This window comes from Bacillus rossius, chromosome 16 (assembly GCF_032445375.1).
Source record: "Bacillus rossius redtenbacheri isolate Brsri chromosome 16, Brsri_v3, whole genome shotgun sequence".
Classification (NCBI taxonomy): Eukaryota; Metazoa; Arthropoda; class Insecta; order Phasmatodea; family Bacillidae; genus Bacillus; species Bacillus rossius.
In genome coordinates, this window is record NC_086343.1 from 17,820,118 (window position 1) to 17,840,801 (window position 20,684).

Consider the following 20,684-nt stretch of genomic DNA (forward strand, 5'->3'; position numbering starts at 1 on the left):
GTCTGGAAATACTTTCGCGAAAAGTACATGGCTTTTATTTTTTGTCGAGTTAAAAAATTGCGCAGGTAATTCATACTTTTAAAATAAAATCACGCCAATTAACTGCAAAATGTAACTAAAATGTTTTGATATATTATTTTTGCTCACTAAAACTTTTCTACAATTGATCAGAACCTAAATTAATGTGTATATTGGATTATAGTTTTCATAGGTCAGCTGTCGCAGAATAATTACGGATTAAAATATTATTTTTTACAACCGTTACCAATAGACGTAAGATATTGCAAAATTCCATTGATTAGAATTAATGCGAAATAAATCAATTGTGAACCGAATTTTCACAGGTATGCACAGTCGTATTCAGAGCCAGCTATGCACTCGTTTATATTTTCAGTCGTAAACACAGCTTTAATCGACATATTTTTAGAGATTTAGTGTTTTAGTATTTAATCCTTATTAAAAATTCTTTAGGAAAATACACCGTGCGTACCTAAACGTAATTCAAATTTTCAGATAAATTTTGCACTAAAAACTAAAACTCTTCAAATATTACTTACGATGCACCAGTCTAACCATAATACGAAAGAAAAATTCTCGCACGCATTTAAGTAACACTGCACCCACGACGCGATGGCAAATAAAAAATATGTGAGCGAGTATTTCCACTCCTCGTCAGTGACGTGTGAACACCTAACCTCGGTAACGAGCAAACTCATGTGTTCTCATGTTGCAAACACACTTGTAACATTGAATATATATAACTTATAGAAGTCGCGAGGGGATAGGATTTATTATTCCAATTTTCGGATCCAAAACTGTGGTAGTTGTTAGCTCCGCCGCTAGACAGCTCTTCTTTCCACAAGAGGGTGCTCGTAGTTACCAGCTTCCACGCCAGAGCGCTGTAGCGTCGCTTTTTTCAAGGTCATTCGCGTAATTCTCTGTCTCACTCTATCGAGAGGCGGTGCCTTTTGTTGAAATCCGAGCGCTTAGATACGGACGGGCGCAACTGAATTGGAGGAGTACGGCCACCGAAAAAAAAGTGCGGTTAAAAGATGCCAACATCAAAATTTAAGTTTTAATTATAAGAAAACTACAGAAATTCCTTAAACGTAATAACGTAAAAAAAAAAAAAATACTGACATTCGTAGTTCAGAATTTATAAAATGTTGTGTTAACGGAGTGGCGCATTGAGTAAAATGGCAAAACATAATTTGGAATAATTCTAGACAACGTTGAATGATTTTGGTAGCTATGAAACAACTATGGCTGCGATGACTGTTTAAACGCGTGCACGTAATGTTATTAGTAACTGAAACTAATGGTATTATGTCATACTTTGTGGCTATGCAGTTTATATTTTTTTTAACATAAGATGAAGCATTTTTACATAATGTTTTGGTTGTTTCGTAATTCAAAATAAATAATCTTAAACGTTATATGGTGAATATTCCCAGTAACGAATGACCACTAAAAAAATCAATTTTGCCAACATAGATCTGAAAAGTTAACGATTTACTATGTTAAGTTGCTTATAAATAACGCACATTTCCCGGATCTCCAAAGAAAATAAGAGTTTTTGTTATAGCATTGAGTTGCCACTCTTTATATTCCTTGCTTTGAGGTTAGATACACAAGTTATGCTCGTAAAAACGATGAGCAAGTATTTTGAATACAAATATATTTTCTTTTAATAACCGAAAGGTAAATATTATTTCCATGAAATATAATACAATTATTTAAACACAGACAACATATAAGAGCTATTTTTTGTTTATTATTCCATCTGGCGTGATAAATATTATATTTTAAAAACAGTTTGTGGATTTTTATTATAAAATAAATATTTATTTATGACATCAATTTAAGTTGTTCAAAAAATTCACTTTGGTATGAATTCAACAAAATTCATGTTATTCAGGGCAGAAAATTAGAAACTACCAAAAAAGATTATCTACATTGCTGTTTTGTGTAAATCTGTGAACGGACTTAGTAGGTGATATATTTATAATTCCTCATTTTAGCAACCCATTTTAACACAAGAGAAAAAGCATTTTATACTAAAAATTATTATGTTAAACCATTAATTAGCAGGAAACATGTATGAATAATCTATTTAAATTTGCATTTGAACAGTGAAAATTATTTTGCAATAATAAATATATTTTATCATCGTATATCACGGATATAAAGTTTGTATTTCCATCTAATCAGAAGAATTATGACACAGTTAATTAAATTGCTTTACAAGTATTTATTCACATGAAAATCATTAAAAATTGGTTGGGTAGTTATATAAATATACAAAAACAAATCATTATACATACAATTTTATTATCTTAGTGGATTTAAATTAATGGTGTCCCAGTGACTACTGCGAAGAAAAAAATCTTGCGAAAGGTTTCCTCGTAATTGAAATTCGTCAAAAAAAATCTATCTCTCATTTCTGGTGACATTTCTGACAAGTGGTACGATGAAATTTGAGACTGGCAAATGAATGTTGTGAAGCAATAAACAAAATATCACATTCGTGAACTACAAATGTATAGTTGTTTTTATTTTATAGTAAAAGTATATCTAATAACCCGTGGCTTTGCTCACGTAATTTCCGGGTAGTGCTGATATTCTACCATTTTAAGAAAAGTATGTATTAAATTCCAAAGATTTTTGAAGAATTATACACAAAGAACTGTCAAGTATAGAACATATTAAATAAATAAAAATATTTTTACGACTTATTTTTAATTGGTTTAGCGTAAGCCTATTTTAACTTTTATTTAAAATTAAGTACCTACCTTATTTTCTATCTCCCGGTTTAGTGACTTTGAGAATATATTTTCCCTTGATGAAATCTTAACTCTTTTCTATCTGACGAAGAAGCCAATTAAAATATAAACTAAGACTCGCGCACTTATTGTATGTTAAGACTGCCATCGTTTTAAATTACTGTAATTTTTTTAGTTATAGTCATGCTTAGGATAATAACATAATATGCCTTATTACGCATACATTTCAGTATTCATGAAACAAATGCATTTTTATTTGAAATGTAGAGCAGTTACCAAATTTCTTATCTCGCATATTGATTTTTTAGTATGGCTAGTATTACTTAAACTAAATTTTTGATTTTTCACTGATGTACTCTTTTCCCTTTTCTATGTGATTGAGAAAATATAGCAATATACGTAAACCAATTAAACCAAAATCATCCTGAATTTTTATTACCGAAAAAAGTTAAATACAAAAAAATTTAATATGCGTATTTTATTATTGAATTTATATATATCTTGCCAATACTTATTTAGTGGGTTCCATTTTTTTTTATTTTTTAAAATAATATCTACCCCTTTTATACTTAACAGATAACGTTGAATAAGAGAAGGTTGTTTTTCCTTGTCAATATCTAAAAGTAAATTTGTACAAACGCGATATATAGTTTAAATAAGTATTTTACTTTTAAAATAAAACCATATTTTGAACGGAACACTGACTATTGGCCCAATACAAAGTTTTAATAGCTAATTTTCACTTCACTCGGGTACAGAATCCCATCATTCAGTGATTTCCGTGGCTAGCTTTTTTGGGATTTCATCATTCTCAAACGACGGTAAAGGAAGCTCCTCTTCAAGGTCGCCTAAGATGCTGATAAGACCTGCCGGGTAATAGGAATCTTGGTCTTGGATTTTCGAAGGGTTGTCTGTGGGTGGGGGGGGGGGAGGGGGGGGGGGGGTTGAAGGATAATGTTACGACTGGGCTGGTTAACCAAGTTCTGCCAAACACCACCAGGGGCGTATACGGCCGACACCCAGCGATGAAAGCGATCGCAGCGGCGGAGCTTGGAACTACAACAATTCTTCTGAGAAACCGGACAGAAAATTTTACCTGGGCTCGCGACTTCTATACATTATATATATTCAATGCTTGTAATACGTAACACGGACACGACACTAAACGTAGAATCATTTAAAATAATTTCGATCTAGATAAATATACGAAAATTGTTTTCAACTAAATTTCTGGACGCGAATCATACGTAGTTTCCGCACCCGCCGCTAGAATTCACTGTCGTAGCAGCTAATTCGACTATCAGATCATTCCATTTGCACATAGAAATTTAAAACTATATAATGAAACAGCTCCGATGAAAGTGGAAAAAAAAAAAAAATTGGTTGTCTGTAAAGTCGGTTTACGGACGATAGTTTAACGTGACAACGTCATAACAAAACATTGATGAAATGATTGCATACTTTTATGAATAAAATTGAATCATTTTTATTGAATTATCACTATTTTGTATGGATACAAAGAAGGAGTGAAATTAAATCTACAATTTAATTGATCAATTTACTTTTATTTGCACTCATTAATTCAAATATGTTTATTACTTTAGCGAAGAGATTATTTTAACTATAACTTTTATACATGTTTGCTATTTAACTTCTTCCAATCTGTGTTATTCTGTTAAGAATAGGACGATGATAGGAAAAGTAGGAAACGAATGGGAGTGTTTCAAGTTTAATGTGCCTCGAAAAAGACAAATCGATGGTTGTTCCAATCGAGTGGAAGAGAGATAGATGCGGCGCAAGCGTACAATGAGCTTAACGGGACACCTCGTAACGGGACAATGTGTGTAACGGGACACTTTATCGTGCGTGCAGCCGGCGTTCATCGATTTATTAGACGTCACGTCAAAAAGTGATTTTAACCACGTCACAACTTTGCCGTCTGCTGACAACTCGTAACTCCGTGGCGGAGTAAATAAACAAGTTATTTTTTATGAGAAGCTGTTTCCTCACAAATAAATATGATCAATTTTTTTATTTTTTGATTTTTGATGACACGTATCGTTTGTTCTGCATTCACGTTTATGTACTTTATGTTATATGCGCAGTTATTGTCATTTATTTACTAGTTCGATGTTTTCTTCGAAATATCTTTATTGAATTGTACATCACTTAACAACTGAGTGTTGCGAGTAATGCATACCTGCCAGGCGTCAAAGATTTTTTTTTTTTTTTTAATTTTATGAGTATTAGTTTTCCTCGAAAACGGCGGGGTAAAGCAAACTTTTTCGTTACCTTAAGCCATTTACATTAATAACCAACCTTTTAAGACCACATTATTCCTCCGCGTCACAGAATTGTATGTGAAATAAATTTATTTCCAATAAATAATTTTACTTCAGCGACAAGATTTGCAGTTTTTGTAGAACTTCGTTCAATTAGAAATTACGCAGCATTTGGCATTTCTTCATAAACATTTTACTTATTTCCATAAAAAAAAGACCTGTTCAGCTGCAACTTTAAAGTCATATACTAGTTGTGGGAAGCACTTTAGACCATACATCGTAATATGTTTTCAACTTCTTATTATGTGATGAACCTGCAGCCCAATTCAATTCCTGTGTATGGGGGGAGGGGGGAGCCGGACATATATGTTAATATATAATGATCCCATAATTTATCGGGAGTGATTTCAAGAGATCAAAATCACGATGGCCAGACAAAGATTTGATCCCAGGTCCTCTGGAACATTAATTCAGTGTCTCAACCACATCGCTACCATTTATTCTGTTCAGTGAGGAACCTGTTGAGTATATTTGATATTTTCTAATTCCTCTCCCTTACACGTCACACACATTATTTTGGATACTATTCACGTGATTGTATGTAAGTTATTGCAGTAATTTAATTATCATTTATAAAGTTTTAATGGTATCTATATATGAAGGAGAGTTCGTATTAAAGTGTATTATGACATGATAAAAGTCTTTTTTTCGTCCCGCCTGGTATGTAGTGTCCAACACATGTTTGTTTTGATAAGAAGTCCATTGCAATTTTATTACTGGTAAACTGGTGAAAATTAAAGAAAATTTACGGGATTTTTTTATAATGCAACTCAAATAAACGGAGGACAATATTCGTAGGTTGGTATGAGTTTATTTCCTTTGGAAATCAATTAGACCGTATGACCGTATGACCTGCTCAAAGATCTGGGCATTATTTTTAATTTTTAAAGTAAACCTTGTAGGTAAACTGACTTCGATAAAAATCAGTCACAAAAACAGGAAAACGATTTATTCAAACGTTTTCGTGGCTAAAAATTCTACTTTTAAAATAGTTAGGTGGATATTTATTTAACTGGGCACCTTGAAAGAACAGTCTTTCTTCAAGATCGCGATTGAATTAGCTGTCAAACTTGAATTTTTCTTCTCATTTTTGACACTGTCGTGGATTTTTAGGTAGTTCAATGCCGTGATGAATGTAGCGTGACTTTAAAGCTGTGTCATCGCACATGTACCCGTACTTACGTTAAATATTATTGGTTTACTCTCACGCGTGTACGTGTACCCTTCCCGGATAAAACTGTATTGTCGTTACTGCTACTCGAACAGCATTCCCTGCGAATTCGTCACGCTAGCTCTCTTGCATTTCAGTAGTTAAAAACAAACAAAAAATGTACCTCATGGAACTAAATGGAACTACCGCCAATCTCACGCCTCGTAACGTCCAACGGGTACGTGCATCGTCCCAACATGACAACACCGCATCGCCACGGAGAGCGGACTCCACGGCAGTCGTTTCGGAAGCCTAATATGTCCATCAGGTTCTGTCCCTGCCCGAACACGCCCGAATATTCACCTTCGGCCAACCTCGGGATTTGTTTAATTTTTGCGCAGGAAAAATGAATTCAAATATTAAAAGTGGTCGGTTAGGTTAGCTACATTAAAACACTTTAAAACACTATGGACGGTTAGTTAGGTTAGTATAGCTACATTAAAATAAACAGATATATATATATATATATATATATATATATATATATATATATATATAAAATAAACCCGAGGTTGACCGAAGGTGAATATTCGGGCGTGTTCGGGCAGGGACAGAACTTGTTGACATCTTAGGCTTCCCTAGACGTTTTCACTTTCCCACCGCGAGTCTTTTGTTGGATCGTCACTTGTTGCCTCGTTGCCAACTCGCGTACTTCCATGAATGCGCGCCGTCATTCATGCGGCTCAAACAGATTGTGTTTTTTTTTTTTTTTAATGGAATGAACAGGGTTTACCAAAGTTCCCACAGTAGACGAATTAAAAAAAAATAAATAAAACAACGCACGTCCGACATCGATGAGGTACCACTAACGGCCACTTGGCGCGCCTTTGTGTGCATTTCGTGCTGTTGGGTTGGCGGTGCCAGCGATGTCGGCCATCATTTTCAGCCGCGGATCAATGTCGCGGGATCTCGGCGGGCGGCTCAGCAAACACTCTCCGTATTGATTAGTAAATAAGCTATATTTAACTCGGCGATCAAACATCTGATGCGTTTCGGGAGGTGCGGACATGCTTTGGAGGCTGCGTGTCCCGCGTAAAGCTTCTTTGAGTCGAGGCGCGCATTTGCCGCGCATTTGCCTTGCCTCCCGTTCCGCTACGACGCAGTGACGTAAACACGGAAACGAATCCGTACCCGCAAGATGTTTACGTTTCACTACCCGTCTGCCGGTTCAACAATGCACGGAAAATTAACAAATTAACAACCAATGTGATTGAGTTTTGCGGATACGAAAAATTAATTAAATTTAAAATAAAAAGAGATCCGAAAACAATACACGGTCAGGATTGACATATTTAATAAAAAAATAAACCACAAAGTAATGATAAAACATGAGATAGCTTTGTAATTGAAACCATTTTTAACGTACCTACTTAAAACGTAAACAAACATGGCTACTACCACGCAGTGGCGTAGCCAGGATTTGTGTATGGGGGATGTTAAGAAGCATCCCCCCCCCCCCCCCGTATTAAAGTTGTGGGTCCGGGGGTCCTCCCCCGGGAAAATTTTGATTTTAAGGTGTAAAATAGCGCTATTTTAGCAGTTTTCGGTACTTAAATTTAAATATTGTAATGGTTAAATTTTTATCAATTTTAATATGAAATTTGTTTGATGAATAAGAAATTAATTAAAGATTTGGTGCTAAGGGGGGGGGGGGTTGAACCCCTAACCACTCCCCCCCCCCCCCCCATGGCTACGCCCCTGCTACCGCGGCCAAGTACTCGGCTCGTATTGGTCGCACGGAGTAGCGTAAACGGAAGAGCTCAGCATTGCGGGTCCGTGTTCACGTGCGCGCCATTGCAGAACACTCCGTTCCGTAAGACACGCCTCTGTGTTTACGTGACCCGTCTCCGCTTACGTGACGTTGTAGACTTCTCAAGAAACTCAGGTTTCTGTTTGGGTTCAGTCCATGGCCTCCACATTCGATTACGGGCCCTGGACCCAGGATCGGAGACGCACCCCCCCCCCCCCCCCCACACACACAATTTTACAGTCACGTGCTACATTATAATTGCATGGTTATTTTATACCTACGCTCTTTTTAGAATGTTATCTAACCTGAAAATACAGGGTAAAATTATGGTTACTATTTTATAAGTCCAAACTAAGCTGTATTTATAAAATTATTTTACTTTAAAATAACCACAGCGAGGATGTATATTTATTTCACACACTGAGATGAAAATAATCAGGGCTGGGTTCGGGCGCTGGACCCAGGGGTCCACCCAGCCCCACCCTTGTGGGGGCCATGATTCAGTCAGCTCCACTGACACTATTTCTATGTCAGCATTGTCTTCAGGCAGTAAAACTGTGTCGCAGGCCGAACATGGCAAATATTCGTGGTCCTGAAATGCATTTCTGTTCAAAAGGATAAATCCTTGTCGACGCTAATTCCCTGTTCATCTGTAAAAGTTGTTTGACCTTTATTATTTTCTGAACTGCACTATCACGCCACGAGCGCATAATGCCGCCGAAGACACGGAAATGGCACGCCATATGGTGTTGGCTGCTGCGCATTTACTAAAAGGTGTCTGTTATTTGAGGCATCCATTGCTTCTCTCGCATTCTCCTCACTCCGCGTTTGCGTCGTTTTCTGGAAACAAGATGTCATTTTCCGAAACGTTGGAACTGTTTGTCTTAGGAAGCTTACTCTCTGTGTTCGTCCAATCGTCGTTGTGTTTCCCAGAATATATGTTTTGTATTGTTACGAGTGGGAGAACGGGTTCGTAAGGTTGGCCCAAACAGTTTTCACGCAGTTTTATTTACTACTAATATTCACATTAATTAAAAAAAACCACTTAATTTATATTTACAAATCACTCGCACTTTTAAAAAAAATGGGGTGTGACTGTGTCATGGACACGGCCGTGTATTGTACGTGAATACGTGTACGTAACAGGTAATATTTTCTATACAAAATATAAAATACGCTATTTTTTTAATTTTAGCAGCATATATATTCACTGTAATATTTTACACTAATGTTCTATATTTGCAATCGATAGATTTTGACGAGAGCTGACGATTGAAACTCAAACGAACGTCGTAGCTTCTCCGAGTCAAAAGTTATATACTAAATGGAAATCTCGAAACGCAGGAAAGTGACCTCAAAATGTCGACGCTTCTCCCTCCACCGCGCGCGATGCGTCACAGTCCTCACTTAGCGTAACGAATTCTTTGATCCTTTAGTTATCCAGTAGTGTCATTAAATTTTGGATGGAGATGATAGGTATGTAGCTGCAACACCAAATTGTATCCCCCAAATTTTATTATTCGTTTTTTTTAAATGCCTCCCACTATTGAAGCAATTTTAAAGACGTATTCACGTCAAACAATGTGTATTCACAAATCACTACGTATCTGTCCAGTCCACAGTTCGCACTCCTCACTGGAGCTAGGCTCAACAGTGGTTCGCCCCTCATCAGGAACTTCTCTACCCACTCAGTCTTGCGCCACTCAATCGCACTCGCACGGTCCCAACACGCACTTCACTCTCTCGCCTGTTGGAACTCTCGGCACTCGCGGAGGCCGGCGTCGCCACTTTTATACCCTCGGCAGTCTTTCTGGAACCGACCGGAGTCGTTGTGACGTGTCGCGTCATCCCGGACCGACCCCGACCTCGAAGCATCCAGAATAACATAGCTTATTCACGCCACTCCACGCGGAATACCCAGGCCGAGGAAAATTAGCTTGGTGAAGGAGGAGAGGGGGGGGGGGGGGGTTTAACGAGGCCGGGCCGCTGTAATCCTGTAAGGAATGCACGATTGATGTCAGTGGCCGTGCGAGGCCGCCAGCGCTATTTTGTAGTGATAAGAGTTGTTTTCGTGTAAATGTATATATTTACAAGTATATGAATATTTCAGTTTCAATTACAAACAAAATTAACAGTGTGTAAGTGCGTACACTGCGCGCAACATATCTATCTACGAGCCGAAGCGTCGCGTCGTGAGAAAGAAATTTGTCGCCGTGGTCAAAGTTTTCTGTTTCGCTTAAGAAGGCGTGACATTATTTAACTGGGTTGTTTGCACCCTCTCTGCGTCCTCACAACTACTAATGGTCCTGAATCCGACCACGAAACTTCAATTCCTCACGGCGCATCATAACTTACATATTGTAGGCCTTAAATTAATCCAATAATACAAGAGATTTTTTTCTCTCAAAAATTTAAGTTTTCACAACAGTTGGTGGTACTGAAATAGGAAAATATTATGTAGCGACGAGCTGGGCGACTGACGGACGAACTTAACGGGCTGTTGTAATTCCTGTTTTAGAAGTATACATTTAAAATTTTTCCCTTTACAGCACACAAGAATCCAAATTTTTTTTCTCCCAAAAAAATCTGAAACATTACAAAATTTGTGTCTGAAATGTTGGTGATCTATGCCCTATATCTGGAAACGGGAAGCCTTCATTTCACAAACGAGAGAGCCACACCCGAAGTTCCCCGAAGTTCATGCTCGCTTTTTTTTTCCCGTTCTCTCTCATTGTATAAACCGGTGTGGCATTAAATTTTGCGGTCGATTATGATAGGTTAGCTACATTATAAATACTTTAAAACATTGTGGATGGTCGGTTATATTAGGTAAGTATAGCTACATTAAAAAATACTGTAAAATCATTTTATGGTTGTTTAGCAAATAACTTTTTAATATGTAGCTATCCAGGGCTAGGAAGCCGTTTACATGATTTCACAGTATCTTTAATGTAGCTATCCTAACCAAATTGACCATTAGTTATCATGAGTTACAATGAACAAAAAAAACAAAAAACGAAGATGCACGATCGGGCGTTTGGTCTCTCTCGTCTGTGAAAAAAGGCTTCCCATCCGGAAACAGTGCACACACCGAAAAAGAACTGGTGGATCTCGCCTACCGGGGATGGCGATTTAAATATTGCATTTAACTGATTAATTGTTCGATAAGTAAGCAAACAAGACAGTTAGCAGCAACTCATTTGCATCGACAGTGGCATGATCCTACCCGGAAAATCATGAGGCATACGTGAAACTTACTTAAATCATATGTTTAAGTAATTAAACTTGAGTTAATTTTTATATTATTGTCTTTAAATTACGTTTTTACATTATTTATTTCTGTTAATAGATTTCTGTGTACAGTAGTATTTTTAATTCTTAAAATTAAGGTAGTATTTTTTGGTACTAGTATTGCTTGATTTTAAGTATTAAGAAGAGTTTATATATATACACACACAAACATACACAAATCTACAGTTTTATTTCGTGCTCGATGAAATTTTTGCACACTTGAAATTCAAATTAAGAGAGAAATGACTGTCTTCATCTGAAACTATCTCCACCCCTCTCCTCACTCTGTGTACAGCCCGGGTGACGCAAGGTACTTCAGCTAGCAAACAGATGAAATAAACAGGGATTCGGCGTTTGGGAAAGGGAGGGGTGGAGGTTGTAGGAAAAAAATGGGGGATGGGGGCAAAGTGCAGTTAATGCCTCGGCACACGGATCAGTGTCAGAGGGGGTAGATTCTCTCAGCTGCCCCTACGGCTGGTACATGCTTCAGGCGGGTGGAGTACCCCCCTTCCCCTTTTTGTAGGTCGGCCTACTGCTGCGAGCGCCAGCATGGCACGTGGCCAATGGGGGGAGGTCCGTGGGTCCTGACCCCTCCCTTCCAGGATTTAAAAAGAAAAAAGCGAGAAGCGAAGACAGAATAAGAAAATTATAGCCGTCTAGGTACGCAAGGCGACAGGGATATTAACTTGGAAAGTATTATTATTGCAATCCCCCAGCGGGGCTGCAATGAAGGTTTTTCCACCCCACCGCAGCCCAGACACGCCTCACACACAGAAGCGGAAGGAATCGTGTTTCAAAAGTGTTTCTATGCTTAATGCCCGTTTACATCACACACGTCTTTCATGCAAATTTAACACGTGTGTTTCATCTATTTGAAGAAAAAAAAAACATTACGTATTTACGATTTGTTTTTTTAAGGAAATCATCGAATAATTTACTTAAGCACAAATAATTAAAAAAATAATTTAATAGAAAAACCGGTACTTACGTATTAACGTCACCGCAGCTACAGATTTGGCGGTTTTTAAGGTTAGCTACATTAAAAAAAAAACTTTCAAACGTTGTGGACGGTTGGTTGGGTTAGTATAGCTACATTAAAAATATTATAAAATATTTCTTATGGTTGCTTAGGAATTACGAATTTATGATGTAGCTATCCTGACCTAATCAACCATTCACATGATTTCACAGTTTTTTTTTATCCTGATCACACTGTCTTAAATTACATTTCCAAAACTTACGTTTACCAAAATTAAGTTACATGTCATGGAAATTGGTACATATTCGTTTTTTTTTTGTAAAATATTTCGCTCCTGAAAAAATAAAATTTAATCGTGTTCTGTTTTTTTTGGCAAATCCCAAATAGGCCTATGCATTTTCGTAGCACTAAAAATTCTCCATGGAGTTTTTAATCGGGAAAATCAATTACCGTTGGCCCAACTTACTTAAACGACCTGACCTTTAAGAGTGTGGTTAAACTGATTCTTTCGACGGGGGACGCGTAGGTCGTAAAAATTATTCCCCATCTCACCCTTCCTTTTTTTTTTTTTTTTTTTTTTAGAAACAAAAGTTTTGTGTGGTTTCCGTAATGCTGGACGTTAAAAGAATAATAATCTTACAAACAAGCACAAAGTAGGGACAAGAAAATGCTAGAGTTAGCAAGTTTAGATAAAAAGAGGAAGAAAATTATTTCTGAATTATTGTATATTCTTATCAAAGACAGTGTGATATTTAGGTTTGATACTTTACCTCAATGGTTTAAACATGTAGGTATGTTTTACATTCAACAGAAGAAAACTAGAAAAAGTTTTGTAATTTTTATTTACCCTGGAAAGCTGCATTATAACAACCGATGTGGTGACCTCGTATAAAAACTTTGTCCAGGAAAACACACACACACACATATATATATATATATATATATATATATATATATATGCATACACTCATATATATCCATATGCACATATCTATGCATATATACACATATATACACGCCGGCCGCAGGTAAAACACAGACAGCATCGATAGAACTATCTCCCCCTCCACCCTCGCAAAACAGACTGTGTACTGAACTGCTAGGGTACTGTGACATACATTCTGTGTCATGTAACTTGTCTAAAGTTCATGGATCTCAAAAATAGTTCGTATCCTTCCTTCAGCCACTTTATTATGTGAAAGTGTTTGTAAACAACTTCATGTAAACAAACATTACGTGATTTTTTGCAAGTGGCAGTCGGGAAATGGGTTATAGTGGTACGTAAAATTTTTGAGAATTCAAATTTGAGACAAGTTACATTACACAGACCATCCATTCAAGTTTTCATCTAGATGGCATTCTCTTTATATCAAGTAGTGTATACGGTTTAATCGAAACAATATTATGTAATTTAAAAAAAATTAGTTGGTGACAACTTGGGGGGAAGGGTATAACTGCATGTATTTTTTTTTAAATACTAGTGGGTTTACATTATTTAGGTCGGCAACCAACAAGACGAAATCCATACTTTCACCGTCTTATTGGAAGTGTTAAGTTTAAAATTGAAATATGTTGGTCTAAGTTTTTTGTACTTTAAGTACGATGTAGAGCAAGAGTTGGTAACAATGTCGGCGCAAGGACTCAAGTCACTAGGCCCATCTGAAAGTAGTCTTAAATTAACACTTCCAAATTGGGGTAAATTTAAACGCGTACCGGTTTTATTATAGACATTAGAGACAAATTTATCGGCTGAAATCGATATATTTTTGTTACGTGCACATTAGAGTAAGTATATTCGCTATACCAACAACTGCACAGATTCACGTGACCGGCGTATGAATACGAGTCACCAGACCCAAGGCGATGTTGAGTCTAAACACGCGGCGGAGGGATACACGATAGTCCGATTTTCAGCCCAAGCTGTTGTAAAAGAACGTGCGCTAATATCATCAGATTTAAAAGAGCAATACTGAACGAGGACACGCCCTCTCTTGGTGCCTGGTCGTGTAGTTTTTTTTTTTCTTCCTTTCCCGCAGTTCTCTTCTATGGACGGCGGCAGGCGCGCGAAGTGAGGCGTTGGCCTCCCCCCCTCCCAAGCAAGCCGGCTCGCGCATGCGCAGTGTCTGAAACAGTCGCCCCGCTCGCTAGAGGGCGCGGCAGCACAGTCGCATCTCGCGAGGGGGGAGGGCATGTTGGTCGTGGGTGCAGCCGGCGGCCGTTTGCTGGCCAGCTACAGCTGAGGGACAGGAAGAAGAAGAAGAAGAAGAAGAAGAAGGGAGATAGAGAGAAGGAGATAACAGCAAAAGGAAAAAAAAAAATCACCGCAGGAAGTTAACTACGTAATATTTCCGCCGCCGTGTGACGCTTTCGTTTAAAAGTGTCCTGGATGACGGGTACTCTCGTTTCGAAACGCGTGAGCTAATAAAAAAAGACACATTTTCAAAGGTGAGAGGATTGTAACGGAATAAAGAAACTATGTGGTGGAAGTGCGTGCGTGTCGGTGTCACGAGGCTTTAACACCGTCGCGAGCCCCGGAAGTTCGGCGTGTTTTTTTTTTCTTTTTTTTTTAAATATCATCCCTTCCCGCACCGCATGAAATTTCGCGAATCAACGTAATTAAGTTCCGGGCTGCCCCCAAAACCCTCCCCGGTTTTTTTTTCCCCCGTGGGAGACGGGATCGTGTGCGCGTGTTTATTTTTTTTTTTTTCTCCCCGGTTGTTCGGTTCGTCGCTGGGAGGAGGTGCATTGTTGACCGGATCCGTTCGCCCCGCTGCACCCGTCGCGGTGCGAGTGAACGCGAACTAAACCGGCGCCACGTTCGTCAAGGAGGCCTGCCACAGGATGGGGTGCGCAATGTCGGCCGAGGAACGGGCCGCCCTGGCGCGCAGCAAGCAGATCGAGAAGAACCTCAAGGAAGACGGCATCCAGGCCGCAAAGGACATCAAGCTGCTGCTGCTAGGTGAGCCAACCCATCGCGGACAAAATTTCCTCCTACACGTCACGTCTGCAACGTTGCAGGAACGTCGTAATTTTTTTCACCAAGCTAACGTCACGTTCCTGGAACGTATCTGACGCATTTATTTGTCTATTATTCTCAACAGCTGTATTCACGATCGCAACCGCATTTTTTGAATTTCAGAAACAAAAAAAAATTATTCGCGTGCGTCTGGATTCCAGTAGGCGTGGTCCTAGTAAATTCCACCCTTCAGGGGAGGGAGGGGAGGTAGCAGCGCTAGTATTTTTTTATTTATTTATTTTATATTTGACGTGCGCTGATTTATACCTGTTGAGAAATTGGACGACGTGTTTTTTTTTAAAAAAAGGGACCGCGTGGTTTTGGTTTCTGATACCGCGACGCTCGCTGTAAGCGAGATTTTACTTTGAAAATGTGGTTTTTCGGTGACGTTGCGTCCACCCCCCCCCCCCCCCCCCCCCCTGCCTGGTGAGATCAATACCGAAGCTTCCTTCCCTTTCCGCATGGAGATGAAAACCCGAGGGAGAATCGACCTCGTTGGAAGAGCTAAATGTACGTCGGATGCGCCGGAGAAAAGGGGGGGGGGGGGGAAAGGTTAAATTAGCACGTCCTTGTGATTCATGGCGCGCTGTCTTTGAGATTTTTTTTTTAATTGAGATATTTATTTGTTGCTCGTAATGACATTCGTAAACAAGTGTTGGCGTGCCTGTAAAATCAATCGCTGTGCGCAGCAGCGACGGCGGGGTCCCTAGCCTGTCTTTCCCCCCACTCCACGCGCACTTGCCCCTACCCGGCGTCTGCCGCCCCTCTTTTTCCCCTCCGCTTCCCCCTCCAGCTCTCACCATCTCTGAAAGCGACGTGCCCGGCTGCTCGGGACGGTTGGGGTTTGAACGTGTGTGTGTGTGTGTGTGTGTTTGTGTGAGCGCTCACGCGCGCCTGTGTGTGTATGTGTGTGTTTCCTAGCCAGGCCTGCGCATGCGCAGACGGGAGCGACGAGCTTCCCTTTTCGACTCGCCCGCCCCGCCGTAGTCGCCAGAAACGAGCTGGCGATACGAGAGTTCGGGAGACGCAGCGAAGCGGGCCGACAGAAGGAAGGCCGGTAAAAAAAAAAAGAAAAGAATTTAAAAAAAAAACAAAACCGAAACCCGCGGAAGGAAAGCCGTGAAGTCTTCGCGTGCCGCGCGCGCGTGTGTGTGTTTGTGTGTCGCGAGTGTGTGCCTAGATCGGCTTGTGAATAAATTTCAAAAACGTTCTTTTTTTGAATCCAGTGTATGTCGCGTCGGTTATTATTTTCGTTTCGGTCGTCAGGCCGGGATTAGGAGATTCCACCCGAGCATTGTGTATGGCGTGTGAGCAAGAGTTTTAAAAAAGAAACGGGAGCGGGCGTTGTTGTACAAAGAAGGTGACCGCGCCAGGGGGTGGGCGGGGGAAGAAGAGGGTGTTCGGGCATTTCGCGATCCCCGAAACACGGAGAAACAAGCCGCCGCCACGTTCGTGAAGGAAGTCGGGCGCAGGATGGGCTGCGGGCAGTCGGCCGAGGAGCGCGCAGCCCAGCTGCGCAGCAGGCAGATCGAGAAGAACCTCAAGGAGGACAAAATGCAGGCGGCCAAAGACATCAAGCTGCTGTTGCTGGGTGAGTCTCCTTCAACAATAGCCCCTAGCCGGGATCAACAATAGCCCGTCGCAGTGGCGGACCCGGCATCGAAATTTGTGGAGGGCGAAATGACCGGTTTTTTTTTTCAGGGGGGAGGGCAAAAGTTTATGGATTACCTCTCATTTAAGTGAATTGGGATCTCAAAATTTTGATAAACAACTGATGGACATGATCCTGTGGTACATGATTGCTGTTTTAATTCAATACGTCAAAGAACCTGGCCAAACAAAAAAACTTGAAAATCACTAACTTACGCTCATAATTCATTGTGATATCAAAAAGATCTTTCATCGTACTAAATTAAAACGGCAAGCATCATGTATGAACCACAGGATCAATGTATACTGGGTAATGCTATCAGGACGTAGGGATAAACTTGGTTACGTGATTTGGAACATTTTACCACTCAGCTGCATAGAAGGCTATTTATTTAATTAATTTTTGGCGTGTTGTAAGTTCATCGAAACTGCACAAAGTAAAGAGAAGTAAAAAAAGAATTCTGCAAAGCGAATTAATTAAAATAGTTTAATTCAAAATCTTTACCTATACAACATAACATATAATTATTTTGCCTAGTTAAAATTTTAATCATAAATGATTAACCAAAACATGCTAAAAGACGTATAGAAATGTAATTTGAAAGGGTCTGTTCAACCTACAAGGGCTTTTATTTCCGTGTACTAGCGTACTCATTAAAAAATATTTATGGTCAGTTAATTGGGGGGGGGGGGGATGAGGGTTAATCCCCTACCGCCCCCGCCCCCGCCAATGGTCCGTCGCCGCCGTCTGTAACTCACGTGATCTGCAGCCAGTAAGACCGCCCTACAAATTTCATCCGCCCGTCCGTCAAAAGTTCCGTAAATTCATACTTTTGAAGACCGGACATGAATTGATAACACCCAAATATCTTCTAGGATTTTGCGTGTCAGATCGTTTTAATTTTAGGTCTTGAAGTTTACTTGTCAAGCTGCTTCCATGATTATTTAAATATATATATATATATATATATATATATATATATATAAACAAATTTTAAAGGTTGTGTTTTGAAACAAAAATCATTCGAGTCACAGAAGTGTAAAGAAAATTGAGTTTAATAAGTTATACGTGCAAAACTAACGTGATTGTCGATTATACCAGATACATTTTTTCTTTCCAAAATTTATATTTCCTTAACAGTTGGCAGCGTTGAATCGCTCCAACGCCGGTACGCCCGTCGTGCCATGGCATTGCGGGGGCTAGAATTTTTGGCTTTGAAGGGTGGTGGGGGGGCTCATTTACAAAAAATTTGAACAGTTTTTAAGAAAAACTTGAACTTTAATTTCGACGAAGCTTTTGCTGATTCATCTTAAGAAATGTCGGCATTTTCCTGACGAATCATACTCAAGGCTAGTTTAATGAATGCTAACGATCAAATGCCGATGAAATCGCGCCATTACGTGAGGCAGTAAAATCTTTGAAGGTTTCTTAATACGAAATCGAAAGGTATTGATCAGCACCAAAAAAAAATGCATTCTAACAAAAAAAATATTTATGCATTTTGCCATTAATGTCCATGAAAACATTACAAACAGGAAGAAATGAAATGGAAAGTGTCTGTGCTGGGTCCTGCTAGACTGGGGGGGGGGGGGGGGGGGGGGTAGGTAGGTAGGTAAGTAAGTAAGGGCGATTGCCCGGCCGTGGAACCGCCCATTGGGGAGTGTCGCGATAGACGCCACACGCTTAAAATTTTTTTTCTTCAACTAATCACGTTTGAAACATCTGTGACGCCAGTGCAACGAAATTCGTGGGGCGCGACAAACTTTCCAATAATATATGCATTTATAGACACACACACACAGACACACAAATTCGAAGTCGCGGACACAACGTTACCGAAATGAACGTCAGTTTCGTTTTTTGAAAGATGCTCTGACTAGTGCTGTTGGTAAATACTACCTATTATTCCTATGTATTTAAAGACACGTTTACTAAATGTTGTCCATGAAATCTTTGAAAATTATTCACGCACAGTAATTTTTTTCCCGAATGAATTTTATTGACAACCTTTAAACATTGATGGCTGTCGTATTTTTAGTGCGCTTGTATTTGCCAGAAATGTTTGATAAATATAATCGCGTGGTTAAAACCATATATGTTCAAAATAATTTTTCCCAAATAAATTTAAATACGTATCCTCCAAACATACGGCAGCCATCAATGCTTGAATATTTTCTTTTCAATCGCCATGTTTCAGAGAAATATTTTAGTTCAAATTATTTTAATAAGCAGTTGAATAAATCACTGTGCTTGAACGTATTTAAGAGATTTTTCAGATTAATTAATTAAAAGCAGCCTTGGAAATACACGATCAATATTAATCTAACCAATCCATCAAGCTAATCATCTTCCGAAAACAAAATTCTGACGCTCTTTTCGGTAACGTCTAATCAACAAGTCTGTCGCGTCATTTATGTCGCGCTGACGTCACATGTTTCGAACGTGATTGGTTAGAAAAATATTTTTGCGTCCAACGCATCGTGCCCGTCTCGCTATATTGATTCCAGCGTAAGTAGGGCAGGCATTTTTCGCGAAAAGATCTGAACGCCCATCACATTGCAATACGGTATGCCTGTGCCATCAGTTTCTTCCTTGGAATTGGCGGCCGTCTGAAAACGAAGATATACCCTTAATTTTACCGGGCCAATCAGGATGCGATGTTTTATTTATTTTTTCTTAACCTAACTTAAAGCTATGAGTGTGCGGGAGGGGTCTGGGTTTGGAAGCCCATATGCTCTAATCATGCAGGTTGTTAACCATGCAGGAGAGATTGCATGCATCATGTGCGGACAGAGTATATAAGAGTCTACCATGCTGAGGTTGGGCACTTGTACATTGCTGTCCGCATTGGTTTGGTTGGCACTGGTTTGATTTGGGGGAGACTTTCGTAGTTTCCCGCCAGGCTGCCAGTCAGCCTAAACTAGGTTAAGAAAGGGAGGTTAGATGTACGCCCGTAATTTTAAATATATAAATAAACATTAAAATGTGTTTTATTCTGTAACGATGCGTTTGCTTCCTCACTGAATTACTGTGATTTGGTGTTCTAACTGTAGACCTGTATCTGAATAGAAACTCGCCCAGTCACAAAACACAGACGATGCTACAGTGTTTTGAATCTCAGCTTGTCTCGAAATATTTTTCGCGAAAAAGACAACATGGCCCTAAAAGCATAAGAATTAAAATTCGCGGGTTCACGGACCTGTAGACTGTCTAGACTACGTAGCCCTCTGTGAAATCGGACGAGTGCCATCTGTTCATTGCACTATACCTGAAAATGAAGGGTGCCATGGGACTGATCCTTTACTGTGATAGTTCCCTGCTGAGATTTCCTCTAATGGCTCAGGATCAGGATTGGAGTAGGAAACGTGGTGGTACCTCCTATGCTTGGAGAACACTCCGAGGGGTCCCCGCCCTGTTGACGAGTGGAAATGTTGAGCTACTCAAGCTCGGGTACTAGCCTGCTGAGCTAGTAGAGGTAGGATAGGCCTCAGCTAGATCACGAGCAACTGGGTGACCGAGGGGTCCCAGGGATGTGAGAGGTATGGTTCCGTGACGGTTCTACTCAGACTCCACAGAGGGGGCTAGCTCTGTAGGTGATCTGGGAGTTTACAGTGGAGCTGGGGGCGGGTCGGTGGTGCCGAAGTTGGGATGGTTCTTCTCAA

At 39.6% G+C, this 20,684-nt stretch overlaps 1 protein-coding gene across 2 annotated transcripts in view; it reads left to right on the forward strand.

The window, feature by feature from the left end:
• The first annotated feature begins 14,223 nt into the window (after positions 1-14,223).
• Positions 14,224-20,684, forward strand: part of LOC134540171 (guanine nucleotide-binding protein G(o) subunit alpha) — a 234,499-nt gene continuing 228,038 nt past the window's right edge. Inside the window, exon 1 of one of the 2 annotated variants that reach the window (XM_063382722.1) lies at positions 14,224-15,314. In XM_063382722.1, coding sequence (XP_063238792.1) covers positions 15,197-15,314 — 118 coding nt within the window. In that variant the 5' untranslated portion in view covers positions 14,224-15,196. The other variant, XM_063382721.1, reaches the window with a different exon arrangement.